The following is a 23,924-nucleotide window of genomic DNA, read 5'->3' on the forward strand; positions in this document are numbered from 1 at the left end:
GTTATACAGGGCCTTGGTGAGACCACACCTGGAGTATTGTATGCAGTTTTGGTCTCCTTACCAAAGAAAGGATATACTTGCCATAGAGGGAGTGCAGCGAAGGTTCACCAGACTGATTCCTGGGATGGCAGGACTGTCATATGAGGAGAGACTGGGTTGACTTGGTCTGTATTCACTCGAGTTTAGAAGAATGAGATGGGATCTCATTGAAACATATAAAATTCTGACAGGGCTAGACAGACTGGATGCAGGGGGGATGTTTCCCCGGCTGGGGGTCCAGAACGAGGGGTCACAGTCTCAGTATACGGGGTAGGACATTTAGGACTGAGATGAGGAGAAATTTCTTCACAGAGGGTGGTGAACCTGTGGAATTCTCTACCACAGAAGGCTGTGGAGGCCAAGTCACTGAATATATTTAAGAAGGAACTAGATAGATTTCTAGACACAAAAGGCATCAAGGGGTCTGGGAAGAGAGCGGGAATATGGTATTGAGGTAGAGGATCAGCCACGATCATATTGAATGGTGGAGCAGGCTCGAAGGGCCGAATGGCCTACTCCTGCTCCTATTTTCTATGTTTCTAGAAGAGAGCAACTTGTGAGATGGTCCACATGGAGAATGCTAGCCATTGCCTTGGTTCCACCATCACTGACCCACAATGATACCTAGCATGAGAATCTGGCTTGTATTTTCTTCTGGTTAGCAGTTCACATCGAGCTGAGGAGCGATTGTGCTGCCAAACCGTTGCTTCTGTCATATAACAAAAGGATCGAGGTTTACCATACTGTGGGATAGTACGGCATAATAGAGGCAATCACAGTACACTGCCTCAACATGGCCCCTACTCAACTTCGAGAGGTGCTCCGGCAGCACTGGGCACCACCATTAATGCTTAGAATGAGATTGCTCAGTTATTGCTGCTAAACAAAGTGTGTTAGTTTGTTGAGCACCCGTATTCAGGCCTTCCAGTGCTAGAATGCAATCACTCACCTGCTCTAAGGTAAGACAGGTCACAAGTCGTCACGGCCAATCTCTCCCTTTCCCTCTGCTCCCGTTCCCTCTGCTCTGCTCTCTCCCGCTCCTTCTCCCTCTCCCTCTCCCGTTCTCGCTCTGCATTAGTGGCGGAGGTTGATATATGTGCAGGGTGACCTGGAGGAGAGAAAACATCCTGGCATTAAACAAGTACAAATGTTGAAATTTACATACTTGCCACTTCTCTAAATTAACTGCAGAAGAACAAGGATGAAACTTTCAGTAACCAGCAGCCTCTCTTTTCATCATTCTTTACAGTTGAGGACCAGGACACTCAAGCTGCCTGGCCCATCCCTCTTACCAGTACACGTACACCCTGTCACATCATGAACTCAACCTCGTTTATTTAATCTCCTGACTTTAAGTTCTGCAAAGTTTCTCTTTGGCTGTAAGATAATGAGGTAAAAGACTAGAATAATCATTCTCCAACTTTATTCACTCACGGCCAGTTCCATTTCCGTGGTCCCACCTCGGGAATCATAGTGCCCAGTGGATATCTGATCTTTTATACTTAACTATTAAACAACCCTCAGTCCCATTTCACAAAATCATAGAAAATTTACAGCACAGAAGGAGGCCATTTGGTCCATAGCCCTGCAGGTCACGGCTCTTCAGGTGCACATTTTTAAAATGAGTTGAGGGTTTCTGTCTCTATCTCCCTCTCAGGCAGTGAGTTCCAGACCCTCACCACCCTCTGGGTGAAAACATTTTTCCTCATTTCCGCTCTAATCCTTCTACCAATCACTTTAAATCTATGCCCCCTGGTTATTGACCCCTCTGCTAAGGGAAATAGGTCCTTCCTATCCACTCTATCTGGGCCCCTCATAATTTTATACACCTCAATCAAATCACCCCTCAGCCTCCTCTGTTCTGAGGAAAACAACCCCACCCTATCCAATCTGTCATCATAGCTAAAATTCTCCAGTCCTGGCAACATCCTCGTAAATCTCCTCTGCACCCTCTCTAGTGCAATCACATCCTTCCTGTAATGTGGTGATCAGAACTGTGCGCAGTACTCAAGCTGTGGCCTAACTAGTGTTTCATACAGTTCCAGCATAACATCCCTGCTTTTATATTCTATGCCTCGGCTAATAAAGGAAAGCACTGAGGGTAGCAAGGGCACAGAATGTCCTCTGGGTGGGGAACTTCAATGTCCATCACCAAGAGTGGCTCGGTAGCACCACTACTGACCGAGCTGGCCGAGTCCTGAAGGACACAGCTGCCAGACTGGGTCTGCGGCGAGTGAACCAACACGAGGGAAAAAATTACTTGACCTCATCCTCACCAATCTACCTGTCGCAAATGCATCTGTCCATGACAGTATTGGTAGGAGTGACTCCGCACAGTCCTCGTGGAGACGAAGTCCGGTCTTCGCACTGAGGACACCATCCAACGTGTTGTGTGGCACTACCACCGTGCTAAATGGGATAGATTCAGAACCGATCTAGCAGCTCAAAACTGGGCATCCATGAGGCGCTGTGGGCCATCAGCAGCAGAATTGTATTCCAGCACAATTTGTAACCTCATGGCCTGGCATATTCCTCACTCTACCATTACCAACAAGCCAGGGGATCAACCCTGGTTCAATGAGGAGTGTAGAAGAGCATGCCAGGAGCAGCACCAGGCATACCTAAAAATGAGGTGCCAACCTGGTGAAGCTACAACTCAGGACTATGTGCATGCTAAACAGCGGAAGCAACATGCTATAGACAGAGCCAAGCGATTCCACAACCAACGGATCAGATCAAAGCTCTGCAGTCCTGCCACATCCAGTCGTGAATGGTGGTGGACAATTAAACAACTAACGGGAGGAGGCGGCTCTATAAACATCCCCATCCTCAATGATGGCGGAGTCCAGCACGTGAGTGCAAAAGACAAGGCTGAAGCGTTTGCAACCATCTTTAGCCAGAAATGCTGATCCATCTCGGCCTCCTCCCGATATCCCCACCATTACAGAAGCCAGTCTGCAGCCAATTCGATTCACTCCACGTGGTATCAAGAAACGGCTGAGTGCACTGGATACAGCAAAGGCTATGGGCCCCGACAACATCCCAGCTGTAGTGCTGAAGACTTGTGCTCCAGAACTAGCTGCACCTCAAGCCAAGCTGTTCCAGTACAGCTGCAACACTGGCATCTACCCGACAATGTGGAAAATTGCCCAGGTATGTCCTGTCCACTAAAAGCAGGACAAATCCAATCTGGCCAATCACAGCCCCATCAGTCTACTCTCAATCATCAGCAAAGTGATGGAAGGTGTCGTCGACAGTGCTATCAAGCGGCACTTACTCACCAATAACCTGCTCACTGATGCTCAGTTTGGGTTCCGCCAGGGCCACTCGGCTCCAGAACTCATTACAGCCTTGGTCCAAACCTGGACAAAAGAGCTGAATTCCAGAGGTGAGGTGAGAGTGACTGCCCTTGACATCAAGGCAGCATTTGACTGAGTGTGGCACCAAGGAGCCCTAGTAAAATTGAAGTCAATGGGAATCAGAGGGAAAACTCTCCAGTGGCTGGAGTCATACCTAGCACAAAGGAAGATGGTAGTGGTTGTTGGAGGCCAATCATCTCAGCCCCAGGACATTGCTGCAGGAGTTCCTCAGGGCAGTGTCCTAGGCCCAACCATCTTCAGCTGCTTCATCAATGACCTTCCCTCCATCATAAGGTCAGAAATAGGGATGTTCGCTGATGATTGCACAGTGTTCAGTTCCATTCGCAACCCCTCAGATAATGAAGCTGTCCGTGCCCGCATGCAGCAAGACCTGGACAACATCTAGGCTTGGGCTCATAAGTGGCAAGTAACATTCACGCCAGACAAGTGCCAGGCAATGACCATCTCCAACAAGAGAGTGTCTAACCACCTCCCCATGACATTCAACGGCATTACCATCGCCGAATCCCCCACCATCAACATCCTGGGGGTCACCACTGACCAGAAACTTAACTGGACCAATCATATAAATACTGTGGCTACAAGAGCAGGCCAGAGGCTGGGTATTCTGCGGCGAGTGACTCACCTCGTGACGCCCCAAAGCCTTTCTACCATCTACAAGGCACAAGTCAGGAGTGTGATGGAATACTCTCCACTTGCCTGGATGAGTGCAGCTCCAACAACACTCAAGAAGCTCGACACCATCCAGGACAAAGCAGCCCGCTTGATTGGCACCCCATCCACCACCCTAAACATTCACTCCCTTCACCACCGGCGCACAGTGGCTGCAGTGTGTACCATCCACAGGATGCACTTCAGCAACTCGCCAAGGCTTCTTCGACAGCACCTCCCAAACCCGCGACCTCTACCACCTAGAAGGACAAGGGCAGCAGCACATGGGAACAACACCACCTGCACGTTCCCCTCCAAGTCACACACCATCCCGACTTGGAAATATATCGCCGTTCCTTCGTCGTCGCTGGGTCAAAATCCTGGAACTCCCTACCTAACAGCACTGTGGGAGAACCTTCACCACACGGACTGCAGCGGTTCAAGGCGGCGGCTCACCACCACCTTCTCGAGGGCAATTAGGGATGGGCAATAAATGTTGGCCTCGCCAGCGACGCCCACATCCCATGAACGAATAAAAAAAAATTCCATGTGCCCTCTTAACCACCTTATCTACCTGTCCTGCTACCTTCAGGGATCTGTGGACATGCACTCCAAGTTCCCTCACTTCCTCTACACCTCTCAGTATCCTCCCATTTATTGTGTATTCCCTTGCCTTGTTTGCTCTCCCCAAATGCATTACCTCACACTTCTCCGGATTGAATTCCATTTGCCACTTTTCTGCCCATCTGACCAGTGCATTGATATCTTCCTGCAGTCTACAGCTTTCCTCCTCACTATCAACCAAACGGCCTATCTTTGTGTCATCTGCAAATTTCTTAATCATGCCCTCTACATTTAAGTCCAAATCGTTAATGTATACCACAAAAAGCAAAGTACCTTGTACCGAGCCCTGCAGCACCCCACAGGAAACAGCCTTCCAGTCGCAAAAACACCTGTCGACCATTACCCTTTGCCTCCTGCCACTGAGCCAATTTTGGATCCAATTTGCCACAGTCCCTTGGATCCCATGGGTCTTTACTTTTTTGACCAATCTACCATGTGGAACCTTGTCAAAAGCCTTGCTAAAATCCATGCAGACTACATTAATTGAGTAACCCTCATCTATCCTTTTTGTCACCTCCTCGAAAAATTCAATCAAGTTAGTCAGACACGACCTCCCCTTAACAAATCCGTGCTGACTGTTCTTGATTAGTCCGTGCCTTTCTGAGTGACAGTTTATCCAGTCCCTCAGAATTGATTCCAATAACATGCCCACCACCGAGGTTAGGCCGACAGACCGAGTAATTACAGGCCAATCATTTCCACCCAATATATTTACCCAGCTGTTTTTTGATACAGGATTAACAGAATATGCAGGGAGTCTGCTCCACAAAATCGCTACCCAGTTTGGGGGGGGGGGGGGGGGGGTTTCTGATTTTTGGTCTAATTGAGGCTTCTCAAATTTATCTTCTAGTTGTGCACTCACCAAACCTCCAGACACGACTGCTCAAACTCTCCTGTCGAACTTCCATCTATAAGCTCCAACTTGTACAAAACTCACCTACACAATCCACTCCTCCATCACCCCCCTGCACGGTGACCTACACTGGCTCTTTGTTCCCCAACACTTTCAATTCAAAATCTGTGCCCTCATCTATAAATACCTCCATGGCTTTGCCAAACCTCCTGTCCATGATCTTCTCCAGTGAACATCCACTGTTCCGGCCGTAACACTCTGAGGCCGAGAACAGAACTGCCCCTCTTCCCCATGTCAAATATCCTTAGAGCTCCAACATAACTATCAGCCACTGGCTGTGCTGTGACCGTGCACACTCTGGGCAGGTTGCGCTGGTACACGTGACAGAGAGTTGACCAATTGACCAGATGATAGTGTAGTCTCCATAAGTTCATTTGCTGGTACATGGGACCTTGTACCAATTAAACTGGGAAGTGAAAGCCCATTATGATACAAAACTCCAGTTCACACTCAGCCATTGCCTCATGCTTTAATCAGCTCCAGGTCTCCTAATTAGTCAGTTGGAGATCACCCTCTGTAAGAAAGTAATGCCTTCATGATGCAAAGCAAGTGCTCTGTTACTGGGTCCGAAATCAGAAACAACTTTTAAAATATGTCTTTATTCTCGGGATGTGGGCGTCGCTGGCAAGGCTGCATTTATTGACCATCCCTAGTTGTTCTGAGGTGGTGGTGGTGGGCCTTCTCCTTGAACTGTTGCAGTCTGTACGGTGATGATGCTCCCACAATGGTGTTAGGTAGGGAATGCCAGGATATTGGCCCAGCAACAATGAAGGAACCGCGGCATATGTCCAAGTCAGCATTGGGTATGACTTAGAGGGGAACTGGGAGGTGAAAGGGAGGGAGGTGCTGTCGAGGTAGCCAAGGTAAGTTGCTGCGGTGCAACCTGTAGGTCGGACACACTGCAGTCCCAGTGCGCTGGTGGGGGAGGGGATGGATATTGAGTCCAGTGGCTGTTTTGTCCTGGATGGTGTGTTGTTGTTGCAGCTGCCCCCATCCAGGTGAGTGATGATTGTTCCAGCGCATTCCTGACTTGAACCTTGTAGATAGTGGAGAGGCTTTGAGGGGTCAGGAGGTGAGCCACTTGTATCAGCACATCCTAAGTGATGGTCTGCTGCTCTAACAGGACCTCAGAACTGTGGAACTCTTCCCCCTCCCCCATGTTCTCTTACAATCTACAGGCTATTAAAAGTTTGGTGCTGATTAACCACTCCTTTTACACAGTCTTGTCTTTTACTTTTTTCAACCTTGCTGGTGTCCTGCACAAAGGATCGTGGGCCTCTCAATTTCAATTTTCCCTTTGGGGAACTGCACAATGTTTCAGTTTAGGTGCTGAGTATGGTTTTACTATCCATCCAGCCCACCACACAGCTGTGTTTATTGATAGGCTGATCCATTAGTGTGTACATGGCCACAGAGCTCTAGATGCTGTCAGTAAATCCGATTGGTACTGTTTCAATTTATATTAAATTAAATCACAATCTGTTAAATTTCTGCCAGTAAAGACCCTGAAAGCTATTCTTACCTGGTGATATAGGGGAGTGGTTGTACCTGCCTGGGTAAGGGGCCTGGTTCCCAGGGATGTAGGTTATCCTGTCCATAGGAGGAGTACTGCTCCCACCTGGCACTAGTATAGTGTGTGGCATCTGTGCCAAGTCGATGATTCCTGTAATTCAGGCACTTTCATTAGTTCAGCATTCAAAACAAGGCTTCATTTAAAGAACAAACAGACAGACGCTCACCTCGGGCACCAGCAGTAAAGGGGCCGCCTAAAGGTTCCCGTGGTGACATTCCCCTGGTGGCGTCCGGCTTCGTAATAACCTGCATCTGCTGGGAAGTGATGTAGTCGTTGAGGATGGTCTGTCGAGTGTTCTCCATTGCATACAGCTGATAGGGATTTGGGTAACTCGGGTTAGGAGAAAGCTGGCGGGGAAACAGATAGGCTGCAGCTGCTGGAGAAAGGAAAAGCAACAAGTGTTAATTGTATGATTTATATCCATTAGTGTTAATTGTATTCAGGTGGTGGGTACAACTGAAAAGTTAGTACGCAGGTACAGCAAGCAATTCGGAAGGCAAATGGCATGTTGACCTTTATTGCAAGGGGGTTGCAGTACACGAGTGAGGAAGTCTTGCTGCAATTGTACAGGGCTTAGGTGAGACCACACCTGGAGTGCTGTGTACAGTTTTGGCCTCCTTAACTAACGAAGGATATACTTGCCTTAGAGGCGGTGCAATGAAGGTTCACTGGATTAATTCCTGGGATGAGAGGGTTGTCCTATGAGGAGAGATTAAGTAGAATGGGCCTACATTGTCTGGAGTTTGGAAAAATGAGAGGTGATCTCATTGAAACATAAAAGATTATGAGGGGTATTGACAGGGTAGATGCTGAGAGGTTGTTTCCCCTGGCTGGAGAGTCTAGAAATAGGGGGCATCGTCCGCAGGATAAGGGGTCGGCCGTTTAGGATTGAGATGAGGAGGAATTTCTTCACTCAGAGGGTTGTGAATCTTTGGAATTCTCTCCCCCAGAGGGCTGTGGATGCTGAGTCGTTGAATATATTTGAGGGTTGTGCGATTACGGCAGGAAAGTGGAGTTGAGGTTGAAGATCAGCCATGATCTTATTGATGTGGAGATGCCGGTGATGGACTGGGGTTGACAATTGTAAACAATTTTACAACACCAAGTTATAGTCCAGCAATTTTATTTTAAATTCACAAGCTTTCGGAGACTTCCTCCTTCCTCAGGTAAATGTTCAGGAGCTCCTCGAAGCCTACGCATTTATACATATAGAACAATACATGGTGTTTACAGAATGCCCCTGCAACTGCCCGTTGCCAAGGCAATCACCGTGTTCAGACAGAGAGGTGTCACCTGCAGAACCCCCGAATACACATTCAACAAAAAAACAAACAGGAAAAAAAACAGAGAGAGGCAGAAACATTCGGAAGGCAGAGAAAGCCAGCAAATGACCCATTATATTAAAAACAGATAACATTTGTTCGCTGGTGGGGTAACGTGTAGCGTGACATGAACCCAAGATCCCGGTTGAGGCCGTCCTCATGGGTGCGGAACTTGGCTATCAATTTCTGCTCGACGATTTTGCGTTGTCGTGTGTCTCGAAGGCCGCCTTGGAGTACGCTTACCCGAAGGTCGGTGGATGAATGTCCATGACTGCTGAAGTGTTCCCCGACTGGGAGGGAACCCTCCTGTTTGGCGATTGTTGCGCGGTGTCCGTTCATCCGTTGTCGCAGCGTCTGCATGGTCTCGCCAATGTACCATGCTCTGGGGCATCCTTTCCTGCAACGTATGAGGTAGACAACGTTGGCCGAGTCACAGGAGTATGAACCATGCACCTGGTGGGTGGTGTCCTCTCGTGTGATGGTGGTATCCGTGTCGATGATCTGGCATGTCTTGCAGAGGTTACCGTGGCAGGGTTGTGTGGTGTCGTGGACGCTGTTCTCTTGAAAGCTAGGTAATTTGCTGCGAACGATGGTCTGTTTGAGGTTGGGTGGCTGTTTAAAGGCGAGTAGTGGAGGTGTGGGGATGGTCATAGCGAGGTGTTTGTCCTCATTGATGACATGTTGAAGGCTGCGGAGAACATGGCGTAGTTTCTCCGCTCCGGGGAAGTACTGGACGACAAAGGGTACTCTGTTGGTTGCGTCCCGTGTTAGTCTCCTGAGGAGGTCTATGCGATTTTTTGCTGTGGCCCGTCGGAACTGTCGATCGATGAGTCGAGCGTCATATCCCGTTCTTACTAGGGCGTCTTTCAGCGTCTGTAGGTGTCCATCGCGTTCCTCCTCGTCTGAGCAGACCCTGTGTATTCGCAGGGCCTGTCCATAGGGGATGGCTGTAGGTTGCGTTCCTCCTCGTCCTCAGACGAGGAGGAACGCGATGGACACCTACAGACGCTGAAAGACGCCCTAGTAAGAACGGGATATGACGCTCGACTCATCGATCGACAGTTCCGACGGGCCACAGCAAAAAATCGCATAGACCTCCTCAGGAGACTAACATGGGACGCAACCAACAGAGTACCCTTTGTCGTCCAGTACTTCCCCGGAGCGGAGAAACTACGCCATGTTCTCCGCAGCCTTCAACATGTCATCAATGAGGACAAACACCTCGCTATGGCCATCCCCACACCTCCACTACTCGCCTTTAAACAGCCACCCAACCCCAAACAGACCATCGTTCGCAGCAAATTACCCAGCTTTCAAGAGAACAGCGTCCACGACACCACACAACCCTGCCACGGTAACCTCTGCAAGACATGCCAGATCATCGACACAGATACCACCATCACACGAGAGGACACCACCCACCAGGTGCATGGTTCATACTCCTGTGACTCGGCCAACGTTGTCTACCTCATACGTTGCAGGAAAGGATGCCCCAGAGCATGGTACATTGGCGAGACCATGCAGACGCTGCGACAACGGATGAACGGACACCGCGCAACAATCGCCAAACAGGAGGGTTCCCTCCCAGTCGGGGAACACTTCAGCAGTCATGGACATTCATCCACCGACCTTCGGGTAAGCGTACTCCAAGGCGGCCTTCGAGACACACGACAACGCAAAATCGTCGAGCAGAAATTGATAGCCAAGTTCCGCACCCATGAGGACGGCCTCAACCGGGATCTTGGGTTCATGTCACGCTACACGTTACCCCACCAGCGAACAAATGTTATCTGTTTTTAATATAATGGGTCATTTGCTGGCTTTCTCTGCCTTCCGGATGTTTCTGCCTCTCTCTGTTTTTTTTCCTGTTTGTTTTTTTGTTGAATGTGTATTTGGGGGTTCTGCAGGTGACACCTCTCTGTCTGAACACGGTGATTGCCTTGGCAACGGGCAGTTGCAGGGGCATTCTGTAAACACCATGTATTGTTCTATATGTATAAATGCGTAGGCTTCGAGGAGCTCCTGAACATTTACCTGAGGAAGGAGGAAGTCTCCGAAAGCTTGTGAATTTAAAATAAAATTGCTGGACTATAACTTGGTGTTGTAAAATTGTTTACAATGATCTTATTGAATGGCGGAGCAGGCTTGAGGGGCCGTATGGCCTACTCCTGCTCCTATTATGTTCTTATGTATCAATTGGGGACTCTCTTATATCCTTTTTATAGGAGAGCTTGTCTAGGGTGTGGTGTGGGTATGAGGAAACTCTGTGAAACAACTTAGAGCCCGGTCTTCGTGTTCTAGAATCATAGAAAGGTTACAGCACAGAAGGCGGCCATTCGGCCCATCGAGTCCGCGCGGCTCTATGCAAGAGCAATCCAGCTAGTCCCACACCCCCACACTATCCCTGTAGCCCTGCAAATGTTTTTCTTTCAAGTACTTATCCAGTTTTCTTTTGAAGGCCATGATTGAATCTGCCTCCACCACCACCTTGGGCAGTGCATTCCAGATCCTGACCACTGTATCCTTCACCACTTGGATATCTGAGTTATAACAACAAGGGATTAAGAGAAACGATACTGCAGCTCCTCGCCACAACTGGCAGCAGCAGCAGCAGCCTGTGTTCACTGACCACAGCACATACTGCACATACTACATTGTTTTGGTTCCATTAATCCTGTCACGCTGAGCCTGCTCTGGGGCAGGGCAGGTATCAGAAACATGCTGTCCCTGTACAGTGCAGTCAAATAACCACTGAACTAATGTGCCCTCAACACACAAACCTACAATGACAGGGCTCTGAGAAGAATATATAAACAGGTATGCTAACTGGGGCAGGTGGTTTACAGGATACATAATATACTTGAACAAACTGCTATAATATTGACTGAAGGCACGAAGGGCTGTTCTGTCCACTTTCTACTGAAACCCTCATCTTGCTGGGATCGGCAACATAAAATGCCAATTAGAGGCAATACTACTGTGGTATCTCTGTGTGGTGCTGTGTTTTCAGGAACGTAAAGAAATACGCCACAAAAGTGAGGATAATCCTACACACGGCAGGCCATTATCTATCTGAGGTGATTGTCAATAAAAATACCCACAGGGGCAGATACGGCCCAATGAAGTGGAATGTCCTCCCGGAACTTTGCAGATCCCATCTTCAAATGCTCTTACCTGGATCTAATGCTCGGTGGAATGCCATCGTCTGCTCGAAGGGGTGAGGAACGTGGGTTCTGTAATCAGGGTTCCCCCGCCCATGGAGAGAGTCGTAAGGGCTGAGAGCTGCAGTTGGGTCCACCACAGAGACCGGGGACTTAACAGACATGTTCTCTCTCTGTGTTGGGGTCAGTGTGGTCTTCCTTTCGTGGCCAGTTGACTTCCCTGAAGTCATAACACCTGCGATCACAGGACATAAGGGCTCATAAGCATCAGCAGTTAAGGCCAGTGGTGAGATGTTAAATGCACGTGTTGCACTTAGAGTTAATTTACTCTCCAGATAAATATAAATAAATCTTCCATTACTTGTTTGTACAACATTTGGCTTCAGAAATTTCCAGACGTAACAACTTGCATTTATACAGCACCTTTAACATGCTAAAATGACCCAAGGCGCTTCACAGGAGCAAAAACCCAAAAATGTTTTATAAATACATAAAGAGCATGAGGATAATTAAGGAAAGAGTAGGGCCTAATAGAGACCAAAAAGGTGACCTGTATGTGGAGGCGGAAGATGTGGGTATAGTTCTTAATGAATACTTCACGTCTGTCTTCACAAAAGAGAGGGACAATGCAGACATTGTAGTTAAGGAGGAGTGTGAAATATTGGATGGGATAAACAGCGAGGGGAAGTATTAGGGGGTTCCACATCTTTGAAAGTAGATAAATCGCCAGGCCCGGATGAAATGTATCCCAGGCTGCTAAGAGAAGCAAGGGAGGAAATAGCAGAGGCTCTGACCATCATTTTCCAATCCTCCCTGGCTACAGACGTGGTGCTGGAGCATTGGAGGACTGTTAATGTTGTACCATTGATTAAAAAGGGAGAAAGAGATAGACCAAGTAACTATAGGCCAGTCAGTGTAACCTCGGTGGTGGGCAAATTATTGGAATCGATTCTGAGGGATAGCATAAATCGTCATTTGGAAAGGCACGGATTAATCAAGGACAATCAGCATGGATTTGTTTAAGGGAACGTTGTGTCTGAATAACTTGATTGAATTTTTTGAGCAGGTAACAAGGAGGGTCGATGAGGGTAACGCGTTTGATGTAGTCTACATGGATTTTAGCAAGGCTTTTGACAAGGTCCCACATGGCAGACAGGTCAAAAAAGTAAAAGCCCATGGAATTCAAGGGAAAGAGGCAAATTGGATCCAAAACTGGCTCAGTGGCAGGAAGCAAAGAGTAATGGTTGATGGGTGTTTTTGTGACTGGAAGGTTCTTTCCAGTGCGGTACCGGGTCCCCTGTACTAGGGCCCTTGCTTTTTGTGGTGTATGTAATGATTTGGACTTGAATGTAGGGGGCTTGATCAAGAAGTTTGCAGATGTTACAAAAATTGGCCGTGTGGTTGATAGTGAGGAAGAAAGCTGTAGACTGCAGGAAGATATCAATGGACTGGTCAGGTGGGCAGAAAAGTGGCAAATGGAGTTCAATCCAGAGGTGTGTGAGGTAATGCATTTGGGGAGGGCAAACAAGGCAAGAGAGTACACAATAAATGGGAGGATACTGAGAGGTGTAGAGGAAGTGAGGGACCTTGGAGTGCATGTCCACAGATCCCTAAAGGTAGCAGGACAGGTAGATAAAGTGGTTAAGGCGGCATATGGAATACTTTCCTTTTATTAGCTGAAGCACAGAATATAAGACCAGGGAGGTTATGCTAGAACTGTATAAAACATTGGTTAGGCCACAGCTCGAGTACTGCGTACAGTTCTGGTCACCACATTACAGGAAAGACGTGACTGCACTAGAGAGGATACAGAGGAGATTTATGAAGATGTTGCCAGGGCTGGAGAATTTTAGCAATGAGAAAAGATTGGATAGGCTGGGGTTATTTTCTTTGGAACAAAGGAGGCTGAGGGAAGATTTAATTGAGGTATATAAAATTATGACGGGACTGGATAGAGTTGATAGGGAGGACCTATTTCCTTTAGCAGAGGGGTCAGTGAACAGGGGGCATACATTTGAAGTAATTGGTAGAAGGATTAGAGGGGAGCTGAGGAGAATTTTTTTCACCCAGAAGGTGGTGGGAGTCTGGAACTCACTGCCTGAAAGGGTGGTAGAGGCAGAAACCCACAACTTATTTAAAAAGTACCTGGATGTGCACTTGAAGTGCCGTAACCTATAGGGCTACGGACCACGTGCTGGAAAGTGGGATTAAATTGGAAAGCTCTTTTTCAGCCAGCACGGACACAATGGGCCGAATGGCCTCCTTCTGTGCCATAACTTTCTATGATTATCAAACAAAATTTGACACTAAACCACATAACATCCATCTTATGGTCTCCCCATCCAAATTCATTGGCCAGAGAAAGCCGCACATTGGTTTACCTTCCTGTGCTCTGCTGACCATCGGTGAGCCCCTGGAAATGAAGCCGGCATATCCCACTGGGGTCCTCCTTGCGTTGGGATCTTCATATAGGCTCGGGCTCAATTGAGATTTCGAAGCTTCGTGCATGGTTGACCTGAGGACTGAGGTTCCAGAACTGACCACTGCGCTGTGGCGGCCTCGTAACTGGTCAGCAGGCTTTATGTCTTCATACTTCCTTTCCACGACTTTCACTCCCTCTGAGATCATCTCCAGCTGGTGCATTGGATGTGGGTGTTTGCTGGGCACTGTGATCAAAGACTTTACGTCGTGTTTAATGGCAGACTGGTTCTCGTGTTTCACTGGGGTTCCCTAGAACAACACAACTTTAAACTCAGACACCAGATCCTTAAACCGGGTACTTTGGCCTCACTCTTATTCTCCAGAGAACGCTGACTGCCATTCGTTTACAAAGTTGATGATTCTAAATTAATCTAGCTTTTAAAAGTCTTAAAAAAAACTTTAATTGAAATTTACAAACTGAAATTGTTCCTGAACAGTTAAAAAGAATCCTCATGTTTAACAGGAGTTTTGACATTTAATGAGGTAAATTCCATCCTCTCCAAGAAGGTTACAATAGGTCCTTTCCTTACTTTAACTATGATGTGGAGATGCCAGTGATGGACTGGGGTTGACAATTGTAAACAATTTTACAACACCAAGTTATAGTCCAGCAATTTTATTTTAAATTCACAAGTTCCACATCGTTCACCTGACGAAGGAGGTAGCCTCCGAAAGCTTGTGAATTTAAAATAAAATTGCTGGACTATAACTTGGTGTTGTAAAATTGTTTACTACTTTAACTATGATATTTGCTCCATGTAGCTTAATTGGATACGAAAACTTAGTTAAAGATTTAACATAGAGAATACCCAGAATTGGGGCTCAAATCACCGAGTTAGCCCCTCCGACAGTCAGCTTCCTCTGGGAACAGGTCTGTGGCGTTAGGAACATAGGAATTGCTAGACAAGAAAAAGACCAAGGTCTATCGAGTTTGCCTTCTACCATCCTGGTAGAACAATAATGGAGTTGTTGACTAATTATGGCAATCAATCAGTCTACAACAGACACAGAGGGGTAAGATGCCACCTTGTATACCGATTGTGGCTCAAAGCACTGTGAGCTGCAGCTTGATAATAATAAGGAACTAGCTAATGGTGGGTAAATAAGTGTGGCTGCTTTGCCATTCTGTTGGGTGTAGTGCTTGTTTCTGGGTCATTTGCCAGCTGGCCCAGCACTGCCATCTGTTCGGGTTTGTGTTTGAACTTAAATTGTTTTTTTCCCCAATTATTTCCCTTTGGTTTCCCAATAATTAGTCTCCTTTGTCAAGACTATGTGATGCTCAGAGCCCGTGCAGCTATAAATTCAGCCTGCTGCAGCGTGTGTCACTTAGAATTAACAAACGCAAAGCACAGTGTTTTTCAAGATTTAAAGGTATATAGTTAGTAATTAGGATCTCAATCTATGTTTTTTTGATATATATTAATGACTTGGGCTTGGGTGTACAGGGCACAATTTCAAAATTTGCAGATGACACAAAACTGGAAGTACAGTAAACAGTGAGGAGGATAGTGATAGATTTCAAGAGGACATAGACAGGCTGGTGGAATGGGCGGACACATGGCAGATGAAATTTAACCCAGAGAAGTGCGAAGTGATACATTTTGGCAGGAAGAATGAGGAGGGCAATATAAACTAAATGGTACAATTCTAAAGGGGATGCAGGAACAGCGAGACCTGGGGGTATATGTGTACAAATATTTGAAGGTGGCAGGACGGGTTGAGAAAGCGATTAAAAAAGCATACAGGTTCCTGGGCTTTATGAATAGACCACTTTATGAATAGAGGCAGAGTACAAAAGCAAGCAAGTTATATTGAACCTTTATAAAACACTGGTTCAGCCACAGCTGGAGTATTGTGTCCAATTCTGAGCACCGCACTTTAGGAAGGATGTGAAAGCCTTAGAGAGGGTGCAGAAAAACTTTACTAAAATGATGCCAGGGATGAGGGACTTCAGTATGTGGAGAGACTGGAGAAGCTGGGGTTGTTCCCCTTAGAGCAGAGAAAGTTAAGCAGATAGAGGTGTTCAAAATCATGAAGGGTTTAGATAAAGTAAATAAAGAGAAACTGTTCCCATTGGCGGAGAACCCGAGGACACAGATTTAAGGTGATTGGCAAAAGAACCAAAGGCGACATGAGGAAAAACTTTTTCACGTAGCGAGTAGTTATAATCTGGAATGCTCTGCCTGAAAGGGTGATGGAAACAGATTCAATAGTAACTTTCAAAAGGGAATTGGATAAATACTTGAAGGGAAAAAAATGTAAGGGCTAAGGGGAAAGAGATTAATTGGACAGCTCTTTCAAAGACCCGGCACAGGCACGATATGTTAATTGTATCATGTGATTTATATCAATTAGTGTTAATTGTATTCAGGTCGTGTGTGTCGATTGGGGACTCTCTCGTGTCCTTTTTGTAGGAAAGCTTATCTAGGGTGTGGTGTGTGTGTGGGTGGGTAAGGGGGATCTCTGTGAATAAAGGCTTGGAAGCAACTGAAGACCTGGCTCTTGTATTCTATCTTTCACCACTTGACTGTACAATTTATAACACGATAGTCCGAATGGTCTCCTTCTGCCATGTAACTACTATGATAGGACACCGGGAGAACGCTCCTGCTCTTCTTTGAATAATGCCACGGGATCTTTATGTTCACCTGAGGGGGTACATGGGCCTTGCTTTAACGTCCGGTCTGAAGGATGGCACTGCCCCTCCTCAGTACGGACCTTCCGACAGCGCAGCGCTCCCTCAGTACGGACCCTCCGACAGCGCAGCGCTCCCTCAGTACGGACCCTCCGACAGCGCAGCGCTCCCTCAGTACGGACCCTCCGACAGCGCAGCGCTCTCTCAGTACGGACCCTCCGACAGCGCAGCGCTCCCTCAGTACGGACCCTCCGACAGCGCAGCGCTCCCTCAGTACGGACCCTCCGACAGCGCAGCGCTCCCTCAGTACGGACCCTCCGACAGCGCAGCGCTCCCTCAGTACTGACCCTCTGACAGCGCAGAGCTCCCTCAGTACTGACCCTCCGACAGTGCAGTGCTCCCTCAGTACTGACCCTCCGATAGCACAGCGCTCCCTCAGTACTGACCCTCCGATAGCACAGCGCTCCCTCAGTACGGACCCTCCGACAGCGCAGCGCTCCCTCAGTACTGACCATCCGATAGCGCAGCGCTCCCTCAGTACGGACCCTCCGATAGCGCAGCGCTCCCTCAGTACGGACCCTCCGACAGCGCAGCGCTCCCTCAGTACGGACCCTCCGACAGCGCAGCGCTCCCTCAGTACTGCACTGAAGTGTCAGCCTGGATTATGGGCTGAAGTCCTGGAGTGGGACATGTAACCAAAACCTTCTGATTCAGAGGAGATGGCTACCGACTGAGCCAAGTCTGACACCTTAACTAAACTGTCCCAGGACCTGCATCGTCAAATGGGGGTTACAGATGATGTCTAGTGCAGATAATGATTACTTAATACTTATGTAAATTCAGCTATTGTATTAAATTATAAAATATAGGAAAGTAGGCTTTCAAATGCTGCAGATAGGAAAGAGAGATATACCTGAGATATAGACCCTTCCATGATCGATCGGCTGCCCTGTACAATTTCTGGGGTTTTGCGACTTTCTTGCCTTGGAATCTCATGGATTGAGCGACCCATCTCTTTAATGGTGGTGACTCCCTCATACGGTTTGCCTTTAGCAATGGAGCCCTCGTAGGTTCGCAGTGGTGGACTTTCTCGTTTGATCTGCTTGCTGTATTTCATGCCTTCTTCAAAGGTCTCATTGGAGGCTCTTGGTGTACCTAACAGAACAATGTCACAAACAAGTGAACACTTAAAGTCCATGGATAATTAAGTGAAGGGTGCATAGAGTGGAAGGAATGGCTGGCTTGTGATCATAAAATCATAGAAAGGTTACAGCACAGGAGGCGGCCATTCGGCCCGTTGAGTCTGCGCCGGCTCAATGCAAGAGCAATCCAGCTCGTCCCACTCCCCCACCATTTCCCCGTAGCCCTGCAAATTTGTTCCCTTCAAGTACTTATCCAATTCTTTTTTGAAGGCCATAATTGAATCTGCCTGCACCACCCTTTCAGACAGTGCATTCCAGATCATAACCATTCGCTGTGTAAAGAAGTTTTTCCTCCTGTTACCTTTGGTTCTTTTGCCAATCACCTTAAATCTACGCCCTCTGTTCTTGACCCTTCCGCTAATGGCAACAGTTTCTCTCTGTCTAGACCCTTCATGATTTTGAGCACCTCTACCAAATCTCCTCTCAACCTTCTCTGCCCTAAGGAGAACAAACCCAGCTTCTCCAGAGGACTGGAGTACAAGGGGGCAGAAGTTATGCTGCAGCTATACAAAACCCTGGTTAGACCGCACCTGGAGTACTGTGGGCAGTTCTGGGCACCGCACCTTCGGAAGGACATATTGGCCTTGGAGGGAGTGCAGTGTAGGTTTACTAGAATGATACCTGGACTTCAAGGGTTAAGTTACGAGGAGAGATTACACAAATTGGGGTTGTATTCTCTGTGGAGTTTCGAAGGTTAAGGGGTGATCTGATCGAAGTTTATAAGATATTAAGGGGAACAGATAGGGTGGATAGAGAGAAACTATTTCCGCTAGTTGGGGATTCTAGGAGTAGGGGGCAGTGTCTAAAAATTAGAGCCAGACCTTTCAGGAGTGAGATTAGAAAACATTTCTACACACAAAGTGTGGTAGAAGTTTGGAACTCTCTTCTGCAAACAGCAATTTATACTAGCTCAATTGCTAAATATAAATCTGAGAGAGATAGCTTTTTGGCTAAGGGATATGGGCCAAAGGCAGGTATATGGAGTTAGATCACAGATCAGCCATGATCTTATCAAATGGCAGAGCAGACACGAGGGGCTGAATGGCCTACTCCTGTTCCTATGTTCCAGTCTATCCACGAAGCAGAAGTCCCTCATCCTGGGAATCATTCTAGTAAATCTTTTCTGAACCCTCTCTAAGGCCTTCACATCGTTCCTAAAGTGCGGTGCCCAGAATTAGACAATACTCCAGTTGTGGCCGATCCAGTGTTTTATAAATGTTCATCATAACCTATTTATAAAGCCCAGGATCCCATATGCTTTTTTAACCACTTTCTACAAAACATTCTAAAGGGGGAGGGTGAACAGCCAGAGGTCGTGGTCCACATCGGTACCAACAACATAGGTAGAAAGAGGGATAAGGTCTTGTAGGCAGATTTTAGGGAGCTAGGAAAAGGATAGTAATCTCAGGATTACTCCCAGTGCCACGCGCCAGCGAGTATAGAAATAGGAGGATAGAGCAGATGAATGCGTAGCTGGAGAGATGGTGCAGGGGGGAGGGCTTTAGATTCCTTGGGCATTGGGACCAGTTCTGGGGGATGTGTGACCTGTACAAGCCAGATGGGTTGTACCTCAACAGAGCCGGGACCAACGTCCTCGCGGGGAGGTTCACTAGTGCTGTGGGGGAAGGTTTAAACTAATTTGGCAGGGGGATGGGCACCAGGATGTAGCATTAGAAAGGAGAAACAAGATGCACAAAGGATCGGGAGAGACAGATAGCACCAGAGTAATAAATAGTACAGTATTAAGTGGGGTCAGACTAAGGGAGAATACGAGAAGGTCTAAGATAGGCTTACAGTGCCTGTGTGTAAATGCACAAAGTGTAGTAAACAAGGTTGGTGAGCTGCAGATGCAAATAGCCACATGGGAATATGATGTCGTGGCAATAACGGAGACCTGGCTCAAAAAAGGGCAGGATTGGGTACTAAATATCCCTGGATACAAGGTGTTCAGGAAAGAAAGGGAGGGGGGGGGGGGGGTGGTGTCAGTATTGATTAAGGAGAATATTGTAGTACTGGAGAGAGGGAATGCCCTTGAGGGGTCAAGGACAGAATCTATTTAGTTAGAGTTAAAAAACAATAGAGGTGCCGTTCACTACTGGGTGTATTCTATAGGTCACCAACTTGGGAAGAATATAGAGGAGCAAATTTACAGAGAAATTACAGAGAGGTGAAAGAACCATAGAGTAGTGATAATGAGGGTCTTCATCTACCCTAATATAGACCGGGATAGTAATAACATGAGGGGCAAAGAGGGGATGGAATTTCTGAAGTGTGTTCTGGAGAACTTTCTTGATCAGTATGTTTCCGGCCCAACGAGGAAGGAGGCAATGCTGGATCTGGTTCTGGGGAATGAGGTGGGTCAAGTGGAGCAAATGTCAGTGGGGGATTGGCGATAAGAGGAGCGAGAGAGGAGAGATAAAAGGATTGAGAGGGGAGAGCGCGCGGAGCGCGGGATCAGCGATAAAAGGAGGAGCGAGAGGGGAGAGTGGAGCGCGGGATCAGCGATAAAAGGAGGAGCGAGAGGAGAGAGCGGAGTGTGGGATCAGCGATAAAAGGAGGAGCGAGAGGGGAGAGCGGAGTGTGGGATCAGCGATAAAAGGAGGAGCGAGAGGGGAGAGCGGAGTGTGGGATCAGTGATAAAAGGAGGAGCGAGAGGGGAGAGCGGAGTGTGGGATCAGTGATAAAAGGAGGAGTGAGAGGGGAGAGCGGAGTGTGGGATCAGTGATAAAAGGAGGAGTGAGAGGGGAGAGCGGAGTGTGGGATCAGTGATAAAAGGAGGAGTGAGAGGAGAGAGTGGAGTGTGGGATCAGTGATAAAAGGAGGAGTGAGAGGGGAGAGCGGAGTGTGGGATCAGCGATAAAAGGAGCGAGAGGAGAGAGCGGAGTGTGGGATCAGTGATAAAAGGAGGAGCGAGAGGGGAGAGCGGAGTGTGGGATCAGTGATAAAAGGAGGAGCGAGAGGGGAGAGCGGAGTGTGGGATCAGTGATAAAAGGAGGAGCGAGAGGGGAGAGCGGAGTGTGGGATCAGTGATAAAAGGAGGAGTGAGAGGGGAGAGCGGAGTGTGGGATCAGTGATAAAAGGAGGAGTGAGAGGAGAGAGCGGAGTGTGGGATCAGTGATAAAAGGAGGAGTGAGAGGAGAGAGCGGAGTGTGGGATCAGTGATAAAAGGAGGAGTGAGAGGGGAGAGCGGAGTGTGGGATCAGTGATAAAAGGAGGAGTGAGAGGGGAGAGCGGAGTGTGGGATCAGTGATAAAAGGAGCGAGAGGAGAGAGCGGAGTGTGGGATCAGTGATAAAAGGAGGAGCGAGAGGGGAGAGTGGAGTGTGGGATCAGTGATAAAAGGAGGAGTGAGAGGAGAGAGCGGAGTGTGGGATCAGTGATAAAAGGAGGAGTGAGAGGGGAGAGCGGAGTGTGGGATCAGTGATAAAAGGAGGAGCGAGAGGGGAGAGCGGAGTGTGGGATCAGTGATAAAAGGAGGAGTGAGAGGGGAGAGCGGAGTGTGGGATCAGTGATAAAAGGAGGAGCGAGAGGGGAGAGTGGAGTGTGGGATCAGTGATAAAAGGAGCGAGAGGAGAGAGCGGAGTGTGGGATCAGTGATAAAAGGAGGAGCGAGAGGGGAGAGTGGAGTGTGGGATCAGTGATAAAAGGAGGAGCGAGAGGGGAGAGTGGAGTGTGGGATCAGTGATAAAAGGAGGAGTGAGAGGAGAGAGCGGAGTGTGGGATCAGTGATAAAAGGAGGAGTGAGAGGAGAGAGCGGAGTGTGGGATCAGTGATAAAAGGAGGAGTGAGAGGGGAGAGCGGAGTGTGGGATCAGTGATAAAAGGAGGAGTGAGAGGGGAGAGCGGAGTGTGGGATCAGTGATAAAAGGAGGAGTGAGAGGGGAGAGCGGAGTGTGGGATCAGTGATAAAAGGAGGAGCGAGAGGGGAGAGCGGAGTGTGGGATCAGTGATAAAAGGAGGAGCGAGAGGGGAGAGCGGAGTGTGGGATCAGTGATAAAAGGAGGAGCGAGAGGGGAGAGCGGAGTGTGGGATCAGCGATAAAAGGAGGAGTGAGAGGGGAGAGAGTGTGGGATCAGTGATAAAAGGAGGAGCGAGAGGGGAGAGCGGAGCGTGGGATCAACGATAAAAGGAGGAGCGAGAGGGGAGAGCGGAGTGTGGGATCAGCGATAAAAGGAGGAGTGAGAGGGGAGAGCGGAGTGTGGGATCAACGATAAAAGGAGGAGCGAGAGGGGAGAGCGGAGTGTGGGATCAGTGATAAAAGGAGGAGTGAGAGGGGAGAGCGGAGTGTGGGATCAGTGATAAGAGGAGGAGCGAGAGGGGAGAGCGGAGTGTGGGATCAGTGATAAAAGGAGGAGCGAGAGGGGAGAGCGGAGTGTGGGATCAGTGATAAAAGGAGGAGTGAGAGGGGAGAGCGGAGTGTGGGATCAGTGATAAAAGGAGGAGTGAGAGGGGAGAGCGGAGTGTGGGATCAGTGATAAGAGGAGGAGCGAGAGGGGAGAGCGGAGTGTGGGATCAGTGATAAAAGGAGGAGCGAGAGGGGAGAGCGGAGTGTGGGATCAGTGATAAAAGGAGGAGCGAGAGGGGAGAGCGGAGTGTGGGATCAGTGATAAAAGGAGAAGCGAGAGGAGAGAGCGGAGTGTGGGATCAGCGATAAAAGGAGTGAGAGGGGAGAGCGGAGTGTGGGATCAGCGATAAAAGGAGGAGTGAGAGGAGAGAGCGGAGTGTGGGATCAGTGATAAAAGGAGTGAGAGGGGAGAGCGGAGTGTGGGATCAGTGATAAAAGGAGGAGCGAGAGGGGAGAGCGGAGTGTGGGATCAGCGATAAAAGGAGGAGTGAGAGGGGAGAGCGGAGTGTGGGATCAGTGATAAAAGGAGGAGTGAGAGGGGAGAGCGGAGTGTGGGATCAGTGATAAAAGGAGGAGTGAGAGGGGAGAGCGGAGTGTGGGATCAGTGATAAAAGGAGGAGCGAGAGGGGAGAGCGGAGTGTGGGATCAGTGATAAAAGGAGGAGCGAGAGGGGAGAGCGGAGTGTGGGATCAGTGATAAAAGGAGGAGTGAGAGGAGAGAGCGGAGCGTGGGATCAGTGATAAAAGGAGGAGCGAGAGGGGAGAGAGTGTGGGATCAGTGATAAAAGGAGGAGCGAGAGGGGAGAGAGTGTGGGATCAGTGATAAAAGGAGTGAGAGGGGAGAGCGGAGTGTGGGATCAGTGATAAAAGGAGGAGCGAGAGGGGAGAGAGTGTGGGATCAGTGATAAAAGGAGGAGCGAGAGGGGAGAGCGGAGCGTGGGATCAGTGATAAAAGGAGGAGCGAGAGGGGAGAGAGTGTGGGATCAGTGATAAAAGGAGGAGCGAGAGGGGAGAGAGTGTGGGATCAGCGATAAAAGGAGGAGCGAGAGGGGAGAGCGGAGTGTGGGATCAGTGATAAAAGGAGGAGCGAGAGGGGAGAGAGTGTGGGATCAGTGATAAAAGGAGGAGTGAGAGGGGAGAGTGGAGCGTGGGATCAGTGATAAAAGGAGGAGTGAGAGGGGAGAGCGGAGCGTGGGATCAGTGATAAAAGGAGGAGCGAGAGGGGAGAGAGTGTGGGATCAGTGATAAAAGGAGGAGCGAGAGGGGAGAGTGGAGTGTGGGATCAGTGATAAAAGGAGGAGCGAGAGGGGAGAGCGGAGTGTGGGATCAGTAATAAAAGGAGGAGTGAGAGGGGAGAGCGGAGTGTGGGATCAGTGATAAAAGGAGGAGTGAGAGGGGAGAGCGGAGTGTGGGATCAGTGATAAAAGGAGCGAGAGGGGAGAGCGGAGTGTGGGATCAGTGATAAAAGGAGTGAGAGGGGAGAGTGGAGTGTGGGATCAGTGATAAAAGGAGGAGTGAGAGGGGAGAGCGGAGTGTGGGATCAGTGATAAAAGGAGCGAGAGGGGAGAGCGGAGTGTGGGATCAGTGATAAAAGGAGTGAG

The 23,924-nt window shown here is 48.6% G+C and overlaps 1 protein-coding gene across 3 annotated transcripts in view; it reads right to left on the minus strand.

Annotated features, from left to right (window-relative positions):
* ncor1 (nuclear receptor corepressor 1) overlaps window positions 1-23,924 on the minus strand; it is a 334,377-nt gene that overhangs the window by 37,023 nt on the left and 273,430 nt on the right. For all 3 annotated transcript variants that reach the window (XM_068008588.1, XM_067967875.1, XM_067967876.1), the window contains 6 exons: window positions 17,693-17,934; window positions 14,045-14,393; window positions 11,677-11,898; window positions 7,347-7,556; window positions 7,130-7,270; window positions 989-1,147 (listed from right to left, as the gene is read on the minus strand). In XM_068008588.1, coding sequence (XP_067864689.1) covers window positions 989-1,147; window positions 7,130-7,270; window positions 7,347-7,556; window positions 11,677-11,898; window positions 14,045-14,393; window positions 17,693-17,934 — 1,323 coding nt within the window. The remainder of the gene's footprint in view (window positions 1-988; window positions 1,148-7,129; window positions 7,271-7,346; window positions 7,557-11,676; window positions 11,899-14,044; window positions 14,394-17,692; window positions 17,935-23,924) is intronic.

The sequence above is a fragment of the Heptranchias perlo genome, chromosome 28, assembly GCF_035084215.1.
Source record: "Heptranchias perlo isolate sHepPer1 chromosome 28, sHepPer1.hap1, whole genome shotgun sequence".
NCBI lineage: Eukaryota > Metazoa > Chordata > Chondrichthyes > Hexanchiformes > Hexanchidae > Heptranchias > Heptranchias perlo.